Below are 19,978 nucleotides of genomic sequence, written 5' to 3'. Positions count from 1 at the left end.
ATCTTTGGTCTGGTTCTGTGTCGTTCGGCCATGCTAACAGCATGGTCTGTTTGTGAAGGAGGGGTCTTTGGTCTCTGTTCCCTATCAATCTGATAGTTTGATGGTGGAAAGAGTCGCAAAGTGTCAGTTAGGGGTCCGTAACTCTGCATGTCCTTATAATGAACTTCCTTAATGGCTTTTGACTGATGCCAGGCCACGTATGTACGCTACACCACTACAGTCAAGACCACTACAGTCAGGACCACTGCAGTCAAGACCACTACAGTCAGGATCACTACAGTCAAGACCACTACAGTCAAGACCACTGCAGTCAAGACCACTACAGTCAAGACCACTACAGTCAAGACCACTACAGTCAGGACCATTACAGTCTAGACCATTACAGTCAAGACCATTGCAGTCAGGACCACTGTAGTCAAGACCACTGCAGTCAGGACCATTGCAGTCAAGACCATTGCAGTCAAGACCACTACAGTCAGGACCACTGCAGTCAAGACTACTACAGTCAAGATCACTACAGTCAAGACCACTGCAGTCAAGACCACTGCAATCAGGACCACTGCAGTCAAGACCACTACCGTCAAGATCACTACAGTCAAGACCACTACAGTCAAGACCACTGCAGTCAAGACCACTACAGTCAAGACCACTGCAGTCAGGACCATTACAATCTAGACCAATGCAGTCAGGACCATTGCAGTCAAGACCATTGCAGTCAAGACCACTGCAGTCAGGACCATTGCAGTGAAGACCACTACAGTCAAGACCACTGCAGCAAAGACCACTGCAGTCAGGACCACTACAGTCAGGACCACCGCAGTCAGGACCAGGACCACTACAGTCAGGACCACTGCAGTCAGGACTACAATCAGGACCACTGCAATCAGGACCACTGCAGTCAAGACCACTACCGTCAAGACCACTACAGTCAAGACCACTACAGTCAAGACCACTGCAGCAAAGACCACTGCAGTCAGGACCACTACAGTCAGGACCACCGCAGTCAGGACCAGGACCACTACAGTCAGGACCACTGCAGTCAGGACTACAATCAGGACCACCGCAGTTAGGACCAGGACTAGCGCAGTCAGGATATAGTCAGGACAACTGCAGTCAGGATCGAGTCAGTCAGGACTACGTCAGTCAGGACTACAGTCGGGACCACCACGGACAGGAGCAATATAAATCTACAGGTTGTATCAGTCAGAGAATACAGCAGTGTAACAGATGTTTGTTCTTTTTCAATCAGCTGTTGACACTGTAATTCTCAGAGACAATTGTAGATTCTTCTCATTGCACCTGGATCTGACTGACGGTGTAGAGACAGAGTGTCAGACTCCTGAGCCTGTCCAGACTCGCCTCGCTCCTCCTCTGCCCTCACTCTTTCCTTCTTCCCTGTGATAGACTGCAGACCTGAGCCAGGGAGCTGGGAGGATGAAAGTTTATTTACAGTCCAGACCAAGCTCAAAGAGCCAAGACAGAATAAATCGCACTCGTCTTGTTTATCACACTTATCACACCTGATGAGAGAGGCGATGAGGGCAGAGTGTTGTTTTATGAATCAGTGGAAGGAAGGGGTGGATGTGTTGAAACTCGCCCACAGTCCATGATGACATGTTAAAAGAGATATCCACAAGATCAGAGTTTACAAAGAGAAGGAAAATATCAACTTGAAGAGCTGTCATTATTTGATTTTATTTCTTTTATTGTGGAGCATTTATTACTTATTCAAAAGAATCATTGTATCACAGTGGAGTAAACTTTCTTTTCCACCACATGTAACCTGGTCATGTGTTAGATAGATGCCTCATGTCTTTTCACCAGCCCAGGTCTTCATCCATCTGTATCCTGAATGATACTGGCTGCATCTTTTATATCCTTTCTCTTCTCTCACTCTTTCTACAGTTATAGTAAATAATGCTACGTTTAGAAATGTGCTTCTTCTTCTTCTGTGCTTTAGTACAACATATGGATATATATAGAACTTTTTAAATCCACTGCAGTTGTCTGAAAAGTGTAGTTAGTTTTGCTATGGTACAGCAAGTCTGGTATTTGCTACTGTCCTGTGTCATGCTTCATTTTTGTGAACATGTTAGCATTTAGCTCAAAGCAGCATTGTATAGCCTCACAGACCTGCTAACATGGCTATAGCCTCTTCGCCTGGCTTTATGCTAACACATGGGAACACAGTGTTTTTTATATTTGTTGACACAGGGAGCATTTGTTTAAATTTGGCAGCCACACATCAACCATGTCCAAGCAACAACTGAGACCAGGAGGGTCGGGTGGCATTCACAACGTATGATCAAAAGGGTGTTTGATGACATTATCAACATTAGAGAAACATTGTGTATGAAGAAATAAGAGCTTTTACTGTAAATACTACACTTGGTAAATTATTTGTGCAAACATTCCTTCTATAGAATATCATTCCAGGGTGCAACTAGTGCAACTGTTACTGCAACCACAGCTATTTTACTGCAAATGTGCAACTGTTACCTGTTCTGCAAAATCCACAACCAGCTGCTGTTACTGCAACACATTTAAACACATTTAAATGTTGTATTAAAGGAGTAATTCTGGATCTTCATCCTGGATCATGTGCATACATTACTCCTCTTCTACTTCCTGTTTTGCTTATTTTTTTCTCAACATATTTTTCAGTCGCGATGTGATTCGTCTGGCAAACTCTGTAGAAACAAACAAACGTGAGGTGAAAACTACTCAGCCAGTTGCTGATAGTTTGGTGATAACAGAAAATATTCATGGAATTACTCAATTCATTTGAGTAATGAATTTTTAAACTGGCCTGATTCAGGCCGTTGTGTGTGTATCCCATTTGGCCGGCTGCAGCCTCTGGAGAGAGGATTTAAGTGGTGTTTTTCCAGCTCTTCTGGCATATTTTCTCCCAGGTGAGCGCAGCAGCTTGCCAATTGCTGAGAGCTTTCTGGCCTCAGGTCTTGCTTCCTTTATTGAAGACGCCTGCAGCTGCCAGCTCGTTTGTGTCAGTTGCAGTCCAGACGGTTTCAAATCCTTTACAGTTGGATTAAATCAAATAGAAATTTGGGGGCAGTTTGGGAGGTGAGTCGAACGTGGAGGGGAAGGTAGGAGGACTTGAGGGAAAAGACAGGTGTAGCACTTTATGTAGCTTGGCTTTCTCCTCACTGTGCCTTTCATTTTATATGCAATAACTCCTGTGTACAGTATATGTGTCGTCTTGTGTCAATCACAATCTGAATTTTCTTTCAGTTGAGTTTCTCAGAGTGGAGGATTGTGAGGCTGTAATCAGGACATTAAACACACAGAGGTGGCAGCCCTGAGAGTACACTGTGAATAAAAAGGTGTAAACTTATCCACTGGACCTGGTCACAGACTGTAAATAAAGATGGACGTAGCCTCTGCGATGTCACCCACAGGTTTCTGAAGAGCGGTTTTGAAGCTCAGACTGCGCTACTCCACTGTTGCCATCTTGCTAGTGTCTGACTCCGCCCCTAACTCCCAGCTAATCCAAAAATGGACAAAGAGGAGGGGCTTGTGAGGAGCTGAAACTTTGGTGATGCCAGTTTGTGGCAAGCATACACTCGTCCACCTGTCACTCAAAGAGGCCACGCCCTCAATTGTAGATAACTTTAAGCCTTTAAAAAATGTAAACAGGTGAGTTATATAAACAGGTGTCATGAAGGAGGAAATTAGCTCTAGAGACCAAAACTGTTTTTGTGCCAGGCTGCAAACATGTTTATTCCTGCTGTATAGTTGGACATTTTAACATGGGAGTCTATGGGGACTGACTCACTGTTGGAGCCAGACTCTAGTGGCCGTTAGAGGAACTGCAGGTTTTGGTCCTTCAGTGTTGGTTTCATGTTTCAGAGGTTGATGCTTTGTAAAAATGTTTGCCACAACAAATATGTACCGAAGTCTCTGCTCCAGGATCCTGGATTTGCTGGGAGTTAGGGGCAGAGTCCGACACTGCCAAGATGGCGAAGGTGGAGCAGCTCACTCTGAGCTTGAAAACTACTCTTCAGAAACCTTTAGGTGACGTCACAGAGAATACGTCCATATTTATTTACAGACAGACAAACTTACTTTGAGAGTGGATGTCCTGTTTTCTCAGCTGAGTGTAAAAAATAAAGGCTTGACACATAACACATGTTGCTCAACAATTTCTGAGGAATAATTCATGCCGCTGGTGCAATGTATGATTTGCGGGAAGCCCCATGATGATGACTCGATGGTGAGGGGTGGGGGTGTACATGTTTACATCATCAGTGAGAGTGTAGGCCTTTTGGCCACAGAACAGTGAACTCACTGTGGCCCTCTCCTCACTCTTCTTACATCAGCTTCATACCGTCTCTGCTGGGTTCACACTGTCTGGTTGAAAGAGTGTGCGTGTGGGTGTGTGTGTTTGTGTGTTTGTCTGACACCTGTTGTGCTGTGGTGGGCTGTGGTGTGCTGTGGTGTGTGGGAGCAACATGATTTATGTGAGGGTTAACACCTGGCACACCACCCTCTTCACGTTGGGTGGTTCTCAGCCTCTGTGTCATCCATTAAAACCTTGGAACGTACAGACTGGATTACCACACTTACACCATGGATGTGTGCCAACACATTTACCAGACAAAACATTGGCCATGTGTAGATATCAGGCGTTCTGTCGACAGTCGCTCCATCAAAGCTGGTTTTCTGTTTCATGAAATATAGTTTCAGAGGCTCTGAGTTTCTGAGGAGGAGGAAAGAGGAACTGAACCGATCTTTAGTGCTGCATCCTCATACATGGAGTTATTAAAACTATTTTTTAATTATTGTATAAAACATGTTCTGGATCTCCTTAGCTTTATATGTATACACACACGTGAGCACACACACACACACACACACTTTTACATCAGCATGACTGCCTCCTTGCTCTCTCCTCAGTGGTGTGTCACCTCCCATGTATGAATGGAGGCAAGTGCAGCGCCAGGGACAAGTGTCAGTGTCCTCCCAACTTCACCGGGAAGTTCTGCCAGATACCGGTTCACAACGGACACCAGCAGCACCAGCAGACGGTGGGCAGCTACAGCCAGACCCAGGTCCACTCCACACACACACTGCCACTGACCTACAGCAATGGCCAGGGAACTGGTGAGTAAAAAGCTTGATACCAGTGGTTCTGTAAAAGGTTCGGTGGCCTGGATAGAAAATGAGGCTGGAAACAGTAAAGCAGTAAAACTTTCCTCCTCCTTATTGGAGGCACGTTTCAGCCCATTTACTTCAAGTCACGCATTATAAAGGCCGCAAGCACGACTGTGAAGATCACAGCTCAGCTCTGGAGGGTGGTCAGGACTCATGTAAAGTGGAGGTAATTAGTGGTAAATGGGCTACAACAGGTATAAACACTGGTAACATAAACCCTGTTTCCTACAATAGAACTGTTCACTGTCCAGTAACTGAACAGAAACTTCGTCATTACATCTTAAAGGATCATTTAAAAGTTACAGGTCACATGTCCCTTTTCATTATATAAACCATCAGAGCATTTCACTCTTTCATTTCATGTCCATGTGTACTTTGATAATAAAGCAGGTCTAGCTTCTATATTAATACTGTGAAAGTATCAAAGCCTCAGTCCACAGAGAAATGCACACGGCCTGTATTCAGAAACTGAGCCTTAAAACCAGCCGTCAGGACTTTTGGAACTTTGTGATGTCACAACAAAGCAGTCGCTGACTTTTTTTTTCTGTATTTCAGAACTGATGAAAAACACCACATGGTCTCCAGCTGTGTGTAACAATCCTCATTTGGAACTAACAACATTTGAACTTAATCAGTACCAATTATAACAGACATATCCCTGCATAAGCATGGAAAAAAACTTAAGTTAATGTGATTGAAGTGATTTATAAAAGGTTGCCAGATTTAGTCAAATTTCTCCTCTTGGTTCATCACTGCCTTTTTAAAAAAAAAGTTTCTGTTTCCTTTATTTGATAGACACAGTGAGGACAGACAGGAAAATCGGGGAAAGAACCAGGGAGTCACTGCTCAGGGTATTTGACCCATGTGGTTTCAGGCTCTTTTTTGTTTTAACTTTATTAACAACATAGCACCAAGCAGTCATTCTGTCACTGAGCCAACAGCTACAGGACAGAAAGTCCAAGTTAGTTCCAGACCAGTTTGATTACAGCATCATAACAGAAGTCGTCACTGTCACTGTCCTGAGAGATTCTTCTTGACTCTTCCTAATACACTTTGATAGTGGTGTCGCTGTTGTTGTCCTGTGTGTCTCCAGTGTTCAGCCCCAGCATCGTCAACATCCACATCAAACATCCTCCAGAGGCCTCGGTCCAGGTCCACCAGGTGTCTCAGCTGGACAACTACCACAACAACGGTCACCAGCTGAAAGGTCCCCAGTCTGGCTCTTCCTCGTCCACCAGCTACACCTACCACCACACCGAGAGCAGCCAGAAGATCCAGCACCACGGCTACAACATAGTCTACCCCGGTCAGCACGGCTACCAGGTTCCTCAGTACCAGCCCGTCACCTCCAAGAACACGCTGGGCCGCTGCTTCCAGGAGACCACAGGCAGTCAGGTACCTCTCTGAAAGACCTGCTGTTCATCAACATGAGTAAATGAAATATAGGCTGAGTCTGAATTCTGCACAATGAAATGAAAACTAGGTTGAGGCTGGTCACATGACTGCCAGCATCATAGCAACTAATATAAAACAGTCAAGTCCTGAAGTGTCTCAGTAAAGTTCAATAAGCAACAATTTTTCTTTTTTAACGTGATGAAGAAACAGTTTCCTTGAGGGAGAGAATAAGGGAAGTACTTTATATGATGTACTGTGAGACTCCACCTCCTCTGCTGCAGTGAACATCAACACAACCAAGACACTCACTTACACCTGAGTAAAGATCTGTGTGTGAAATCAACCAGAACTCTAGACAGTGACACTTTTCAGAATAAGAGACTCATTATAACATCATCACTGCAGTTTTCTAGTTTATTGCTTCAGCACAAATTTCAACATCCCATCAGCCTCATCCATAGCTGTACATTGTGTAGCCTATGTGTTGATTGGCAAATGTTAGCATGCTAAGATGCTAAACTAAGCCAGTGAACATGGTAAACATTGGTTGTGTCCAAAGTCATTCACTCCTCCCTCCTCACTGTCAGGGAGTTCAATGTAAAGGACTCACTGTGTAGTGAGCTCATCAGTAGAATGAAAAACACTTTCAGACACTCCTCAGGTCCTTTACTCTGCACCCTTTTTCTGTCAGCGCCGGCATCAGTTGTTTAATCAGACAGTGTCATTAAAATCTCTTTTTCAAGAGAGACCTGAGAACAAGAAACAGGCCCAAGAGACAATCAACAAAGACAACAGAACTCCACAATACAAGAAACTAAGAAGCAAAGGATTAACAAAAACATTTACAGTAGTCATAAAATACAGCATATAATAGAGATTTAAAATCTCCATGTGAAATGTAAGACTCTAGTTTGAGGGCAGTTTGCAGTGCATTCCATTTAGATGGTGCATAGAACCTGAAACCAGTTCAGCCGACATTAGTGCGAACACGAGGGATATCAAAGCAAAGCAAAACTAAATCTACACTTTATTATGTATAAACCTTTGTACAGCACATTTTATTCCAGGTGAAAACACAATGTGCTGCACAAAGCATGAATTATCAAGAAAGTTGCCACCACAAAAAGTATGTGAATATTGTAAAGATAAAATATTAGACAAATTAAAACAGACACAAAAAATTATAAGTATGAATTAAAACCATTAATACAATAAAATAATTAAGACCAACATCCAATCAGTAAAAACAAGGTTGTATTGGTTGTATTGAGGGTTAAGTAATTAAGTAAGTTAAGTTACTGGATCGAAATGATAGAAAGGGTGTGAGGTGGTTCAGAAGCTGTAACAGTAGAGCTTTATGAATATTTTATGTGTTCTGCATGTGTCCATCTGATTCACACGCGAGTATACAGAGCAAGCAGAGAGCAGACAAAACATCATTTTACCTTAAAATAAAAGTAATAATTCACCCCCTCCCCCAACAACCCCAACAGTGTGGGAAGGCTCTGCCAGGTCTCACCAAGCAGGAGCAGTGCTGTGGGACCATCGGGACGTCCTGGGGTTTCCACAAGTGCCAGAAGTGTCCAAAGAAACCATGTAAGTACCTTTTGTCTTTGTTTTTGTCTTCTAGAAACCTCTTCTGTCTTTCATGTCCTCATCACAGCCCTGGGTCCATCTGTAGTTTTGCCTGATGGGCAAATCAGGGGGAGTACGACTGTCTATGTGAAAACAAGTGGCGTAAAGCCTTTAGTGTCTCTAGAGGGAGCGACAGAAAGTCTGATAAACGTCCTCAAGTGATGTCACCTGAGTCAGTGCCTGTTGTTGTGAAGACATAGGTTTGAATAGTAAAATAATCTGGTGGGTGTGGAGCCAGACAGAACTGATCTGTCCAGACCCCCCACTCTGCTCCAGACTACATTAGCTACCCACTTAAATCCCCTTTCAAACTGTCAGTGGTCAGGTTGCATTGTGAGGAAAGTAGGCCCCCATGATGACTCCAAATATATTATAGAATGCATTGGTTGTGTTCTCTTTTAAAAATGAAGTATCATCAGTTAATTATCTGACAATAATATAATTAAAAACACAAGCCTGTTGTTTTGTGTCTGTGTTTACGTGTGTGTTGCTGCCTAACCCTGTAAAACCCAGACAGAGAAAAAAATGAGCACAAAATGTTTGAACCTTCCAGATGTTGTTGTAGGAGGCCTCTGGTGCAGGAATTAAGTGTTTCAGAATTCTTTACCTTTTAGTAAGTTTTTAGGAAAACGTAATATTGCATCGTTGGGCCGCACTGGGGGCAGAATTTCTGTATTTGTCCTCACATTGTCTGAACATATATACAGAACAACTCAGGCTTCATTTGCAGGGTTGACTGCCTATTTAGCCCCATAATAGTTTACATTGTGAATAATAATAACACAGCAGTCATATCTTAATGAAGTCGTTTTTTAATAAAAAATGTAGGATCAAATTTAAATTACAAATCTACTTGTTCCATTTACAAAACTAAATTTTGTCATAGTCAACAGAGTGTAGAGTCACAGTGTATTGATGATCTCTCTGTGCTGTGGCATTCTGAAAGGCAAAAAATAAAATGACATACATATGATAGACAGTATTGTGTGACGGTGGAAAGGATTACGATTAGATCTTGAATCTTCACTCGGAACACTTCCACCGCTGTCTGGCCTATTCTGCCTCTATTATCATACTGAGAGGGACGCATGCATCCATCCCCCAGAACACATGCCTGTTGCATTGTTCAGGCACAGGTGAGAATGGTCTGTAATGTGGGCATGAGCAAAGCAACAAACATCCCCCAACCCATCCCAGAACATTCAGAAGCTGTTTCCAGTCTCCACATGCAACAAGCAGCTATTGGGCAAACTCACAAAGCTAAAAAAAAAAAACTGATTAGATGCAGATGGAGTTTTAAATGCTGCTACAGATAAGAGTTTCAAATACCAAAAACTATTAATTAATTTATTCAATTCTGGTCTAAACTAGAAAAGAATAACAGAGAAAACACATATAGAACTTAGTTACAGTGAATCAATGAATATATTATATTTCTAATGGTATTTTTTTTTACATATGTGAACAAGTGAGAAGTTCAGTTTCTCCATGTCATGTGTTGGTGCACGGGCCATTGTAACTAGCACAAAGGCCCAGTGTTGTAAAATTGCAACATAGACACAACAAGCTCAAAATCAAATTTGATGAATGTTTTCCACAATAACTTTTAACATCTACATGTTCTGGACCTTGTAATAAACACAAATAAAAATATTTCGGCTAATTTACTTACTTGAATCTTGACAAATCCAGTCCAGTGAAACAAGGATTTGAGCTCGGAGAAAAATTCACAGGTAGTGTGAGTTCATGGTCTGATGACCGGACCTATAAACACGTATTCCATCCAATAGCACTGTGAGGACTTTAGAAAAAAAACCATTCAGAGAATTTTTAGATGGTTAAATGTAATATTGCAACAGTGGGCCTTACAGGGGTAAACAAACATCCACTAGCATCAGAAACATTATGACATCATAGTTGCTGTAATGGTGTTTTTTTTTAGACCTCAGCAATCTTCAGGTTTTACAGCTGCACTTCTCTTAATTGAAACTAAATCTGGTCCCCAATCTAAGTGTTTGAGGTTCCACGGAAAACCCTCTTAATAGGTGAGTTAAAATCAACCATAGACAAGGACTCATTTAGATTCTGAGAGTTTAACTCAATGCAAGTTTATCTGCAACAAGGCATGTAGACAAACACACTCTGATGTGTCCTGGTAACAGTTCAGTCCAGCATAGTATAGGAGCCGCAATGGGCCCTTCAGATCAACCAGACATCCTACATTAAAAGTCACCCATAGACAAAGTACTGCGCTTATATACCGACATGTGGGGGATGCAGCTGTGGGACTGTCGCTGGGCCATCTGGTCTCAGACCTTTAACAATTATATTTTTAATTTCTATTTTTGCTCAGACTCCTCCGCTCCCTTCCTGAGCCGAACCAGGTCACAATGACCCAGCCGAGGTGTTGTTACTAAACTGAGCGGCTTGGTGTCGTTGGATTATGTTTTTCAAAACTTCGCTCATCCTGGTGCATTTAAGGTGTCTCAGGAGAGACACTTGCTTATTACATAATGTAGTTTCAAAAAATTCAAGCAACTTTAAGGTTGATGGCTTCATTGTTTAGCTATCACCACAAGACCTCTCTGAAGTCTGGCTATTTGTTATATCTAAGCCACAGTCAAAGTCTGTCTTTGTGAAACTGGCCCCAGATCTGGAACATGTCTTCAGTTCTGGTTCAGTTCTGTTCTTATTGCAGTGACAGCTTTTTAAATTAGCTCCAGCTCTGGAGCATCCTTAGGTTTCACTAATAAGGAGATACTTCATCTTTTTGCTCATCATCATCATCATCATCATCATCATCATCATCATCATCATCAGGACAAGATTGTGAAGAAACTGAGTCTGTTCTATTGTTAGCTCTGACTGACACTGACTCAAGTGACATCACTTGAGGATGTTTATCAGACCTTGCAGACGAAAAGGTTCATACAACTTGATGAGCAGTAGAAACCCAACTCCTGGAAACAGACTCTAATGAGTGCTCCTTTAATTCCTGATGGGTTTTGAAGAGAAGTCTGTCACTTCAGAGATGATGCTCATTTATTCATTCTGAACAAGTTGACATGTTTGGTCATGGAGTGATTATCAGTGATCAGTGATGGTGGCTTTCAGTCTCATAAACACCATGAGAAAGATGTTTCAGTGGGAGTCTGTTCTCTCCGTTCTCCACAGGATCAGCAGGAGTGTTTTCTTCTTTACAGTGCATCAGTTCCCTAAAGTTTCACAACGTGCACAGCTCCATGGCACAGAGTTTCCCATGTGAACCTCTGTGCCATGGAGCCGCTGGGAGCTGGTAAATAAACTGCTTTTATCCTTTAGACAAACAAAGCCTTGTTTCCTGTTGAGCCAAATATCAATCAGCTTTCAGGTGCCTGGGTACCACCTCCCCACTGGTGCCTGGGTGCCACCTCCCCACTGGTGCCTGGGTGCCACCTCCCCACTGGTGCCTGGGTGCCACCTCCCCACTGGTGCCTGGGTGCCACCTCCCCACTGGTGCCTGGGTGCCACATCCCTACTGGTGCTTTTGTCCCCCAGTCTCCAGCCTGCAGCTGAGACTTCCGCAGCCTCAGTCTGTGGTTCATTCCTGTGTCCACATTTTCATGTCTGTTTGTTTTACATAACAGCAGGTTGAGACCTGCCCCCGACACGACCCTGCAGATTTACACTCACACTAATTCATACTGAAACATGGTCTTCTCTTTGCTCAGACATTATTTATAATAACAGAGGCTACTGGACAAGTGTTGGACAAGATAACTAGTGAAAAATCGCTTTATTTTGGAGGAGCAGGGATGTCACAGGAAAAGTAATAAAGCATTTCTTTTATTTCATATTTGAATAGGCTTTAAAATAAGAATTTATGAACAATTAATCCATCAATAAATACTTCAGATTTAAAAATGGATTTACAAAAACAGCAGAAAACACTCATCAAATAAACCATTTATAAATAGATTTATTAATTCATGAATAAATAACAGAATTTGGAAAATATTTTATATATTCCTATATATATATAAATATATACAGGAATACACACCTGGATTCCCTCTTAAATTTCCATTTCGTTTTTCCAGCTGCTTTTCCTTTTCCTTTACCTATTAGCTCATCCATTAGCTTCTCCTGTTAGGCTTTCTGTGACACTCTGGGCCTTCAGTGCTGTAAAACCAGCCAAGTTATTTTTTTGGGCTTTTGTGCCTTTAATGGACAGGACAGTAGATAGACAGGAAATGGGGAGAGAGGGGGAATGACACGCAGGAAAGGGCAGTCCGATGCGGGAGTCGAACCGGGGGCCAGCTGCAGTGTAGCCTCTGTATATGGGGCGCCTGCGTAACCCACTGCGCTACGTGACGCCCATGACGTGCAATAAATTAGAACCTAGAAATATAAAATAATGCTGAAACAAAGAAATTATGAATGATATAATACAAAGTTAAATAAATGAAATAATAATTGGACTCGTACAGAATAAGTGATTTAAAGCTCTATATTTTCCTCTTCTCCAGTGTTTTATTTGAAGTGTTGATCCATAAGAAGATATATTTGTGGTTTTAAGAACCAAAAACCATCTCAGTGTAGTTTTTCATCTCCTCTCTCAGGCTTCTCTCTGGAGCTCTAGTGACAACAGGTCGGTGAGCCAGATTGGTTAAGGAGACATTTAAAAATATGATGGAGCACAGAGATGAATATTGTAGAGCCTCTAACATTGTCTGGGCAGAACAGACTGTAAATGTATCATGAAAACTGCACGGTGAACCACTGTTTCTCACTGAACTCAGAGGATGATTGTAAAATTTTGAACTGCTTCGTGGACAAAAACACCATCAGCTTCACCGATGTGAAGAGCAGTTGAGAAAATTCCCAGCAGGTGTTTAGAGGGAGCCCACTGACTGGATAACCCAGGATCAAAACTGACCCTTATGCTGCTGTTGTGTGTATATGTATATATATATATATATATGTTATTGTTTGATCAGTGGTTGAATGTTTAAATTAAATGACTCACATGTCTCTCTCTTTCTTTTGTCTTCAGCCATCCCACTGATAGACTGTCCTCAGGGCTACAGGAGAGTCAACAGCTCTCACTGCCAAGGTAAGAGCTCTGCTATTAGCCACGCTAGCATTTGGGCTGTTAGTCAATATCTTCACAAGTATCGGGTGGACTGCAGTGAAACTTGACACAGACACTCATGATCCCCAGATGATGAACCCCACTGACTCTGGTGATCCCTAGTCTGTGTAGAGACTGAGTGATGATTATGAGGTCGAGGACTGCATTTTCTGACTGAAATAGCTGCAATTGGGTGCAAAGAGTTTTAAAGTAGGTTGTTTGGTAAAAAGAGTCACTGTAGATTGAGTGATACCTGTTCAGGTGAGGTGACGTCCTGTCTGACACATCCTGTCCTCTGGTGGACCAGGTTTCCTGTCCTGTGCTGTGATCTGACTAAAGCCTGTGTGGCAGTAAAAGTCTCTGGGTTTCGGTAACAGGAGAAGACAGAGAAACACACTAATAAAAGACCAACCAAGTCGGCTGTTAACAGCCTATTAAACCATACTGGCTGAAAAGTTTGTGCTCCCTTTCACCTATAAACTGGAAGCCACAGTGGGACAGAGACATGAGTCACAGTCTGTTACATCAGCCAAGTGTGTTCTCACTGGAGGAATCTGACTCGCTAAAACCTGACACATTTCACAGTCCAGTCGAAAAAACTGTGAGAAGCTGGAACTGAAAATACAGCGGCTCTGCAGCAGCTGACTGTGTGACTGTATGGATGATGGTCTGTCGGCTATTCCACCATCTTTACAGCTATTGGATGGATTGACATCATATTTATATTCCAGTGAATCTTTCTTTCCATCATGAGGACACTTCTGGCTTTAATTGAAATGTCTTGATAACTACAGGATGTGTTGTCATGACGATGAATCTGAATGGCTTTGGTGACCTCCTGAGTTTTCCTCTAGTGCTATGAGGTTTTTGAGATGTTTGGACTACAGTGACATCCAGTCCCCTCAGCTTCAGCTCTACTTTGATTTTGTGCTAATTAGCAAGCATTAGCATCCTGTCTTTTTGTTAGCATGCCGATGTCAGCGGTTTGCACCAAGCACTGCTGTGCCTCAAACGGTTGATGAGAGTGAACCGGAACATTAACGTTGCAAACCAGAAGCCAAAACCAGAGGCTTAAAGAGGCTAAAAAACTGTGACCTGCGGGGGGGGGGGGGGGTCTATAGTCTATAGTTGCTTTTCGAAAAAAAAAGGGTCACAATTTTGCTCAAACAGATGGTCACTGTAGTTTTTTATTATATTTATATAAAGACACAACCAATAAAAAAATTCACATAGATAATCACTCTGTAAGTCAATATAATCACTTTCTCTCTCAGATTAGATACATTAATATATTAATATTTCACACACTCACCTGGGGGATACAAGCCCGGCTCTGACTTGGTCCTCCTGTAATGGACTTTATATAGTTGTATTGTTACCTTGGTAACCTAGCACCAAATATGAAATATAAAATAACAAAATAAAAATATAAAATGGCACAAATATGTAGCTACACTTTGCAACAAACAAACAAAGATAAAATTACTAACAATTTAATTCTTAATTACAAGATTGTGCTATTAAATATAGCAGCTATTTAAAGCTCAAATGTTACATTGACAATAAGAAAATATCTTTAATATAGTCACTCATCCTGTGTCATGTCCATATATTTGTTTGAAATATGAATGGTCGACCTGAAACAACAAAAATGATCTGATGTAACCACTTGATATATGGTGTATTATTATCACATTCACTTAACTGCCTCTCTATGTTCATTTAATTGTTGCAGATTTAGATGGTTGCCTGCTGAACTCACTCATTCCTTCTGATAGCAGCATGAAAGTATCATTATAATACACACTGACAGACATGCTCCATATTTCCTTCATTAAAGTCAGTGCAGTAGTTGAGACAGCAGTGTAAATGTCTGTGAACCATCTGGACTAATGTGTTTTCTCATATGTCCACAGATCTGGACGAGTGCCAGCTGCAGGGAGTTTGTCCCAATGGAAACTGTCTGAACACCGTGGGCAGCTACAGGTGCATGTGTAAACCTGGCTATGTCCCCGACCCCACACTCACCACGTGCATATGTAAGATCTAACATTTTAAATCAGTCTCTTTTATCTCATGACTCCTATCCTGGTTCATTATTAATCAGACTCAGAGTCACACTGGGCAGAAACACAAGTTAATGCATTACATTTGCATGCCTGTCTGTGATGTGCAGATCTGCCCATAACAGAGACTTTGATGTTTCCCGTCACAAGATGACAGAGGATATGGGAAATATAAGTGTCATCACTTCTCCCTGCAAGGGCTGCTAGGAATGCTGCTAAAACAACAGAGTGTGTGATGATATGTGTATGAATACAGTGCATGGATAAAAGCATGGTGTTGACTTTCCCACCTGAGCATGTGACGCAGGGCAGAGCCCAACATGAGGGAGAGGAGGAGGAGAGAGGAAGATCAGTCATTCTCAAACAGGACTTATCAACTGTGTTGATCGCTGCTTCCTGTTGATGGCTGTGAGTGTGTGTGTGTGTGTGTATGTGATAGTGTGATAGGTGTGAAGGGGTTGGGGGGGTGTCTATGTATCTCATGGCTAAAAGGCGGGTGTCCGTCCATCACCACCACTGATTATTCCAAGAGTTCAGCAGGAGATTTGAAAAACTGATGGTTGTAAGCTTTTACTTCCAACAGCTGTGCAAACACAAACAAACCATGGTTTACTTTATCTTTAATCCCTCATATTCTATCATTATAGTCATATATATATGTATAGTTATGTGGCCTAATGGAGCTACAGAGGATCACATGGAAGGAGTCTGTAGGCCAGCGGTCAGCAAGGTCTGAGTCTGTTCACTCCAATGAGAGAAGTGAACCTGATCACAGATTATCATCCATTTGCTTCATAGTCATTCAAATAAATATTGGATACATTTTTTACAAGTCACAGACCTTCAGAACATTGTGACAGGAGAAAATTAACTTAATTCAAGACCTGTTTCTGTCTCAGCAACAAACTCTGAGATCTCACAACACAAATCTCTCTTCTCTCTGTCAGTTCTGGTTTCGCTGCTGCAGACGTTGCTTTCCAGCCACAGACGTTTAGAGGGACCTTTATGTGCAACCATGAATTAAGAGTTAAATAAATGAAATAAAACTAGTATTTTTTTTTTTTTTTTATATTATATAGATAGATATTATTGTTATTATTATTGAACTATTTTTGGAAGGAAACAGAGAGTATCAGACTGATATGATCTTGTATTGGGTTGATCAGATGTAAGCCATCAGATAAAAAACAAGCAGCAAAATCAAGCGTAATTCAAACTGTATAAGTGTTGCATTGTTGTCATGTTTTGAGATGAGGAAGCAATCATGACCACGCCCACTTAAGAGACACAAAGTGTATACCATTTCTTACCACGGTGCTGCTTGTAATGCGTAAATTTTTGTTATAGAGTATCTTTGATAAAAGTATAATAAGCATCTTCAGGTGGGGGGAGATTGTGAGACTGTGAGTTTGATATTATAAGATAAAAAAAATCGGATTATCAAAATAATCTATGAAAAGCCAAGTATTGTTGCTGACAAGCCAGTTTTGGCCTTCAGGCCGCCAGTTGCCAACCACTGCTGTAGGTCAAATAAATGACAGGAGTTTGATTATCATAAGAGAGCTGTGATGATCAGTAGATTTTAGGGCTGTCCCAAACGATTATTCTTTAAACGATTAATCTAGCGATTATTTTTTCGATTATTCGACTAATCTAACGATTTTTTTTAATTAACATAACAGTAATTTTATTGCAATTATTTTCCAGTTAGTCATTTAATATAACAATTTGCCCCGTCCAACACACACACACTGCACCAGGGTGTTTCCTCTTTATGTGCTCGTGCATGACTGTCGTGCTAGAGTGATATGCCAGATGCACTTTGCAGAGTCTGCAGACTACCGCACTGTCGGTGTCAAGATTAAAGTATTCCCAAACTTTGCAGGACCGTGTACGAGCCTTTTTTGCCGCGTGTTGCTCCACACGCTCCGTCGTACTGCTGGTAGACGCCGCCATGTTGTTCAAATAGATTACACAGACGCAAATAATTCACGTAGTCAAAGTAGAAAGTTCCGGTTTTGTTCTATGAACATTTACCCTGTGTGGTTTTACACGACGCATCGACACTAAAATTCCACGTGGAATAATTTTTGAAATCGACAACGTCGATTACGTCGGATAATCGTCCCAGCCCTAGTGGATTTATGCGATGAAGTAAATCCCCACAAATCTTTTGCCTCTTGAACTTTGACACTTGAATTTGTTTTACAATAGTAAAGCACCTCCACAGTGCTGACCTCTGACAGACTGAATTGAGGAAGCTGTCACAGCCTGTTAGCTGCACTGTCCATTCTTATTTATTTAATATAAACTGCTCCAAACAGAGTAGTCAACAGCACAGAGAGTTTTTTTAATAAACAGTGTGACAGTTAGCTTTTGCCATCTCATAAAGCTATTGTGACTATGATTGTGGTTGGTCCCTATGTCACAAAGTACCCAGGACATGGATAAACTGCGCTATGCCACTTTCTGGTCTACCTGGACCTAAACGCCATTTTTCTATGGACCTGCTTTAATTAACTAATGCTGCACAGTCTTGTCAACATGGCCTCCCCCCTCTGACCCACATTATTGCCATCCTGCTTGGTGGTACATCCGGCTGATCCAGCCTGCAACTGTTTCCTCCCTCAGTACTCCCTCAGATGGCTGAACCCTAAGGTACCCTTGAAGAGTGTTACTGAGCCTCTTTAGTTTCCCAACGTTCCTGCTCATACTTTCAGATATTTGAATTTAGCAAACTTGTTCACATGAGAAACTTTGCTGATAAACCATCAGGAGACTTATAGTGGAACACTCTTTGTGTCTCTACCTTTAAGTATAAAGGTTGTTCATCAGATAAGTCTTAGATTTTGCAGAGGAAGCAGCTCTTACTGAGGCCATGGTGTCCTGCAGAAAACCTTCATCTCCCTGGCTGCATGACTTCAATAGTTACAGCTCAGCATTAATATCCCCTCACTAAGCAAGGTGGTCCCTTTACCCAGCAAGTGTACTTGAACTGGATTAGATTTTCTGACATATAATCTAACTTGTTGAATGCTTCCCTCCTGATGCCTACCATTGGAAGGTGTGGGGTGTGGGGTTTCAGACGCTGTTATGCACTCCAACAAGCTTTAAGTCTGAGGGATCTTTGAGAACTCGTCTGTGTGTCTGTTTTTCCTTCACCTAAATCATGATCTGACACTGACTCCTTCACGATGAAAAGCTTATAGTTCCCACAACATGATGCTACAACCACCGTGCTGTTCTTTGGCAAATGTGGTGCACAGCATTAAGACCAAAGAGCTTGATTCTTCATTAAACCACAGGAACATTTTCCTCTCGCAGTCCTTTAAGTGCACTTTGACTAAATTCCAGTCAGCTGTCATCTGGCTTTTTCTCTGTAGTGGCTCTATGTAGCTGCTCACTCCACAGACTGGCACAAAGCTGCAGAAACACTTTTCCTTCTGGACAGTGATTTTTTTGGTTACCTGACTGATCAGGTAAAAAGAGTCTTCTGGTTTCAGACTTTACTTTTTCAGGAATTTACTTTGCTCCTTGAAGATTCTTTATGCCTTTCCCCAGACTCTCCCTCGACACAACTCCTCTCTGGAGGTCTACGTCAAGTTTTACATCAATATGGAGACATTATATAGATATTATAGGAATGATGTGGACATATTCTAAATCACAGTGGATTCTACACATGTATGGAGGCACTGCAATGATGATCAAAGGAACCAGGAAGTATTGAAGGAACAGAACAACATTTTGGGAAATATGCTTCACTTGCTTCCTTTCCATTGTCTCTGCATAAAGTATGGACCAGGAAGAAATTAGCCTAGCTTAACATAAGGAATGGAAGAGGGTAAATAACTAGTCTGGCTCTGTCTAGAGGTCAGTACTCCTAACAACACCTCAAGGTCTGTATCCGACAACCTGCTCTACAGTCGGAGGTGCTGCACAGAAGCACTGGGTGGATGTTTACATTGTTATTCCAGAACATAACTTCTTCTAAAACCAGATTGGTCAGTCAGGTGGTTGGTCAGTCAGGTGGTTGGTTAGGTGGTTGGTCCGTTGGCTGCATGGTCAGTGAGTTGGTTGGTCAGTCAAGTGGTTTGTCAGTCAGGTGGTTTGTCAGTCAACTGGTTGGTCAGTCAGTCAGGTGGGTGGTCAGTCAGGTGGGTGGTCAGTCAGGGGGTTAGTCAGTCAGGTGGTTGGTCAGTGAAGTTGTTGGTCAGTCAGGTGGTTGGTCAGTCAGGTGGTTGGTTAGGTGGTTGGTCCGTTGGCTGCATGGTCAGTGAGTTGGTTGGTCAGTCAAGTGGTTTGTCAGTCAGTCAAGTGGTTGGTCAGTGAGGTTGTTCGTCAGTCAGGTGGTTGGTCAGTCAGGTGGTGGTTGGTCAGTCAGTCAGGTGGATGGTCAGTCAGGTGGGTGGTCAGTCAGGGGGTTAGTCAGTCAGCTGGTTGGTCAGTCAGGTGGTTGGTTAAGTGGTTGGTCCGTTGGCTGCATGGTCAGTGAGTTGGTTGGTCAGTCAAGTGGTTTGTCAGTCAGGTGGTTTGTCAGTCAACTGGTTGGTCAGTCAGTCAGGTGGGTGGTCAGTGAGGTTGTTGGTCAGTCAGG

At 42.2% G+C, this 19,978-nt stretch overlaps 1 protein-coding gene across 4 annotated transcripts in view; it reads left to right on the top strand.

Moving 5' to 3' along the window:
* Positions 1-19,978, top strand: part of ltbp1 (latent transforming growth factor beta binding protein 1) — a 129,691-nt gene that overhangs the window by 69,318 nt on the left and 40,395 nt on the right. For all 4 annotated transcript variants that reach the window (XM_023396654.2, XM_023396653.2, XM_023396652.2 and 1 more), the window contains exons 6-10: positions 4,915-5,121; positions 6,266-6,567; positions 8,061-8,163; positions 13,238-13,297; positions 15,232-15,354. In XM_023396654.2, the coding sequence (XP_023252422.1) occupies positions 4,915-5,121; positions 6,266-6,567; positions 8,061-8,163; positions 13,238-13,297; positions 15,232-15,354 (795 nt within the window). The remainder of the gene's footprint in view (positions 1-4,914; positions 5,122-6,265; positions 6,568-8,060; positions 8,164-13,237; positions 13,298-15,231; positions 15,355-19,978) is intronic.

Source organism: Seriola lalandi, unplaced genomic scaffold (genome assembly GCF_002814215.2).
Source record: "Seriola lalandi dorsalis isolate HSWRI2012SDOR001 ecotype SW California unplaced genomic scaffold, Sedor1 jcf7180002054980, whole genome shotgun sequence".
Taxonomy (NCBI): Eukaryota; Metazoa; Chordata; class Actinopteri; order Carangiformes; family Carangidae; genus Seriola; species Seriola lalandi.
The sequence above is the reverse complement of the archived record's forward strand: the minus strand, read 5'-3'. Positions and strand labels throughout refer to the sequence as shown.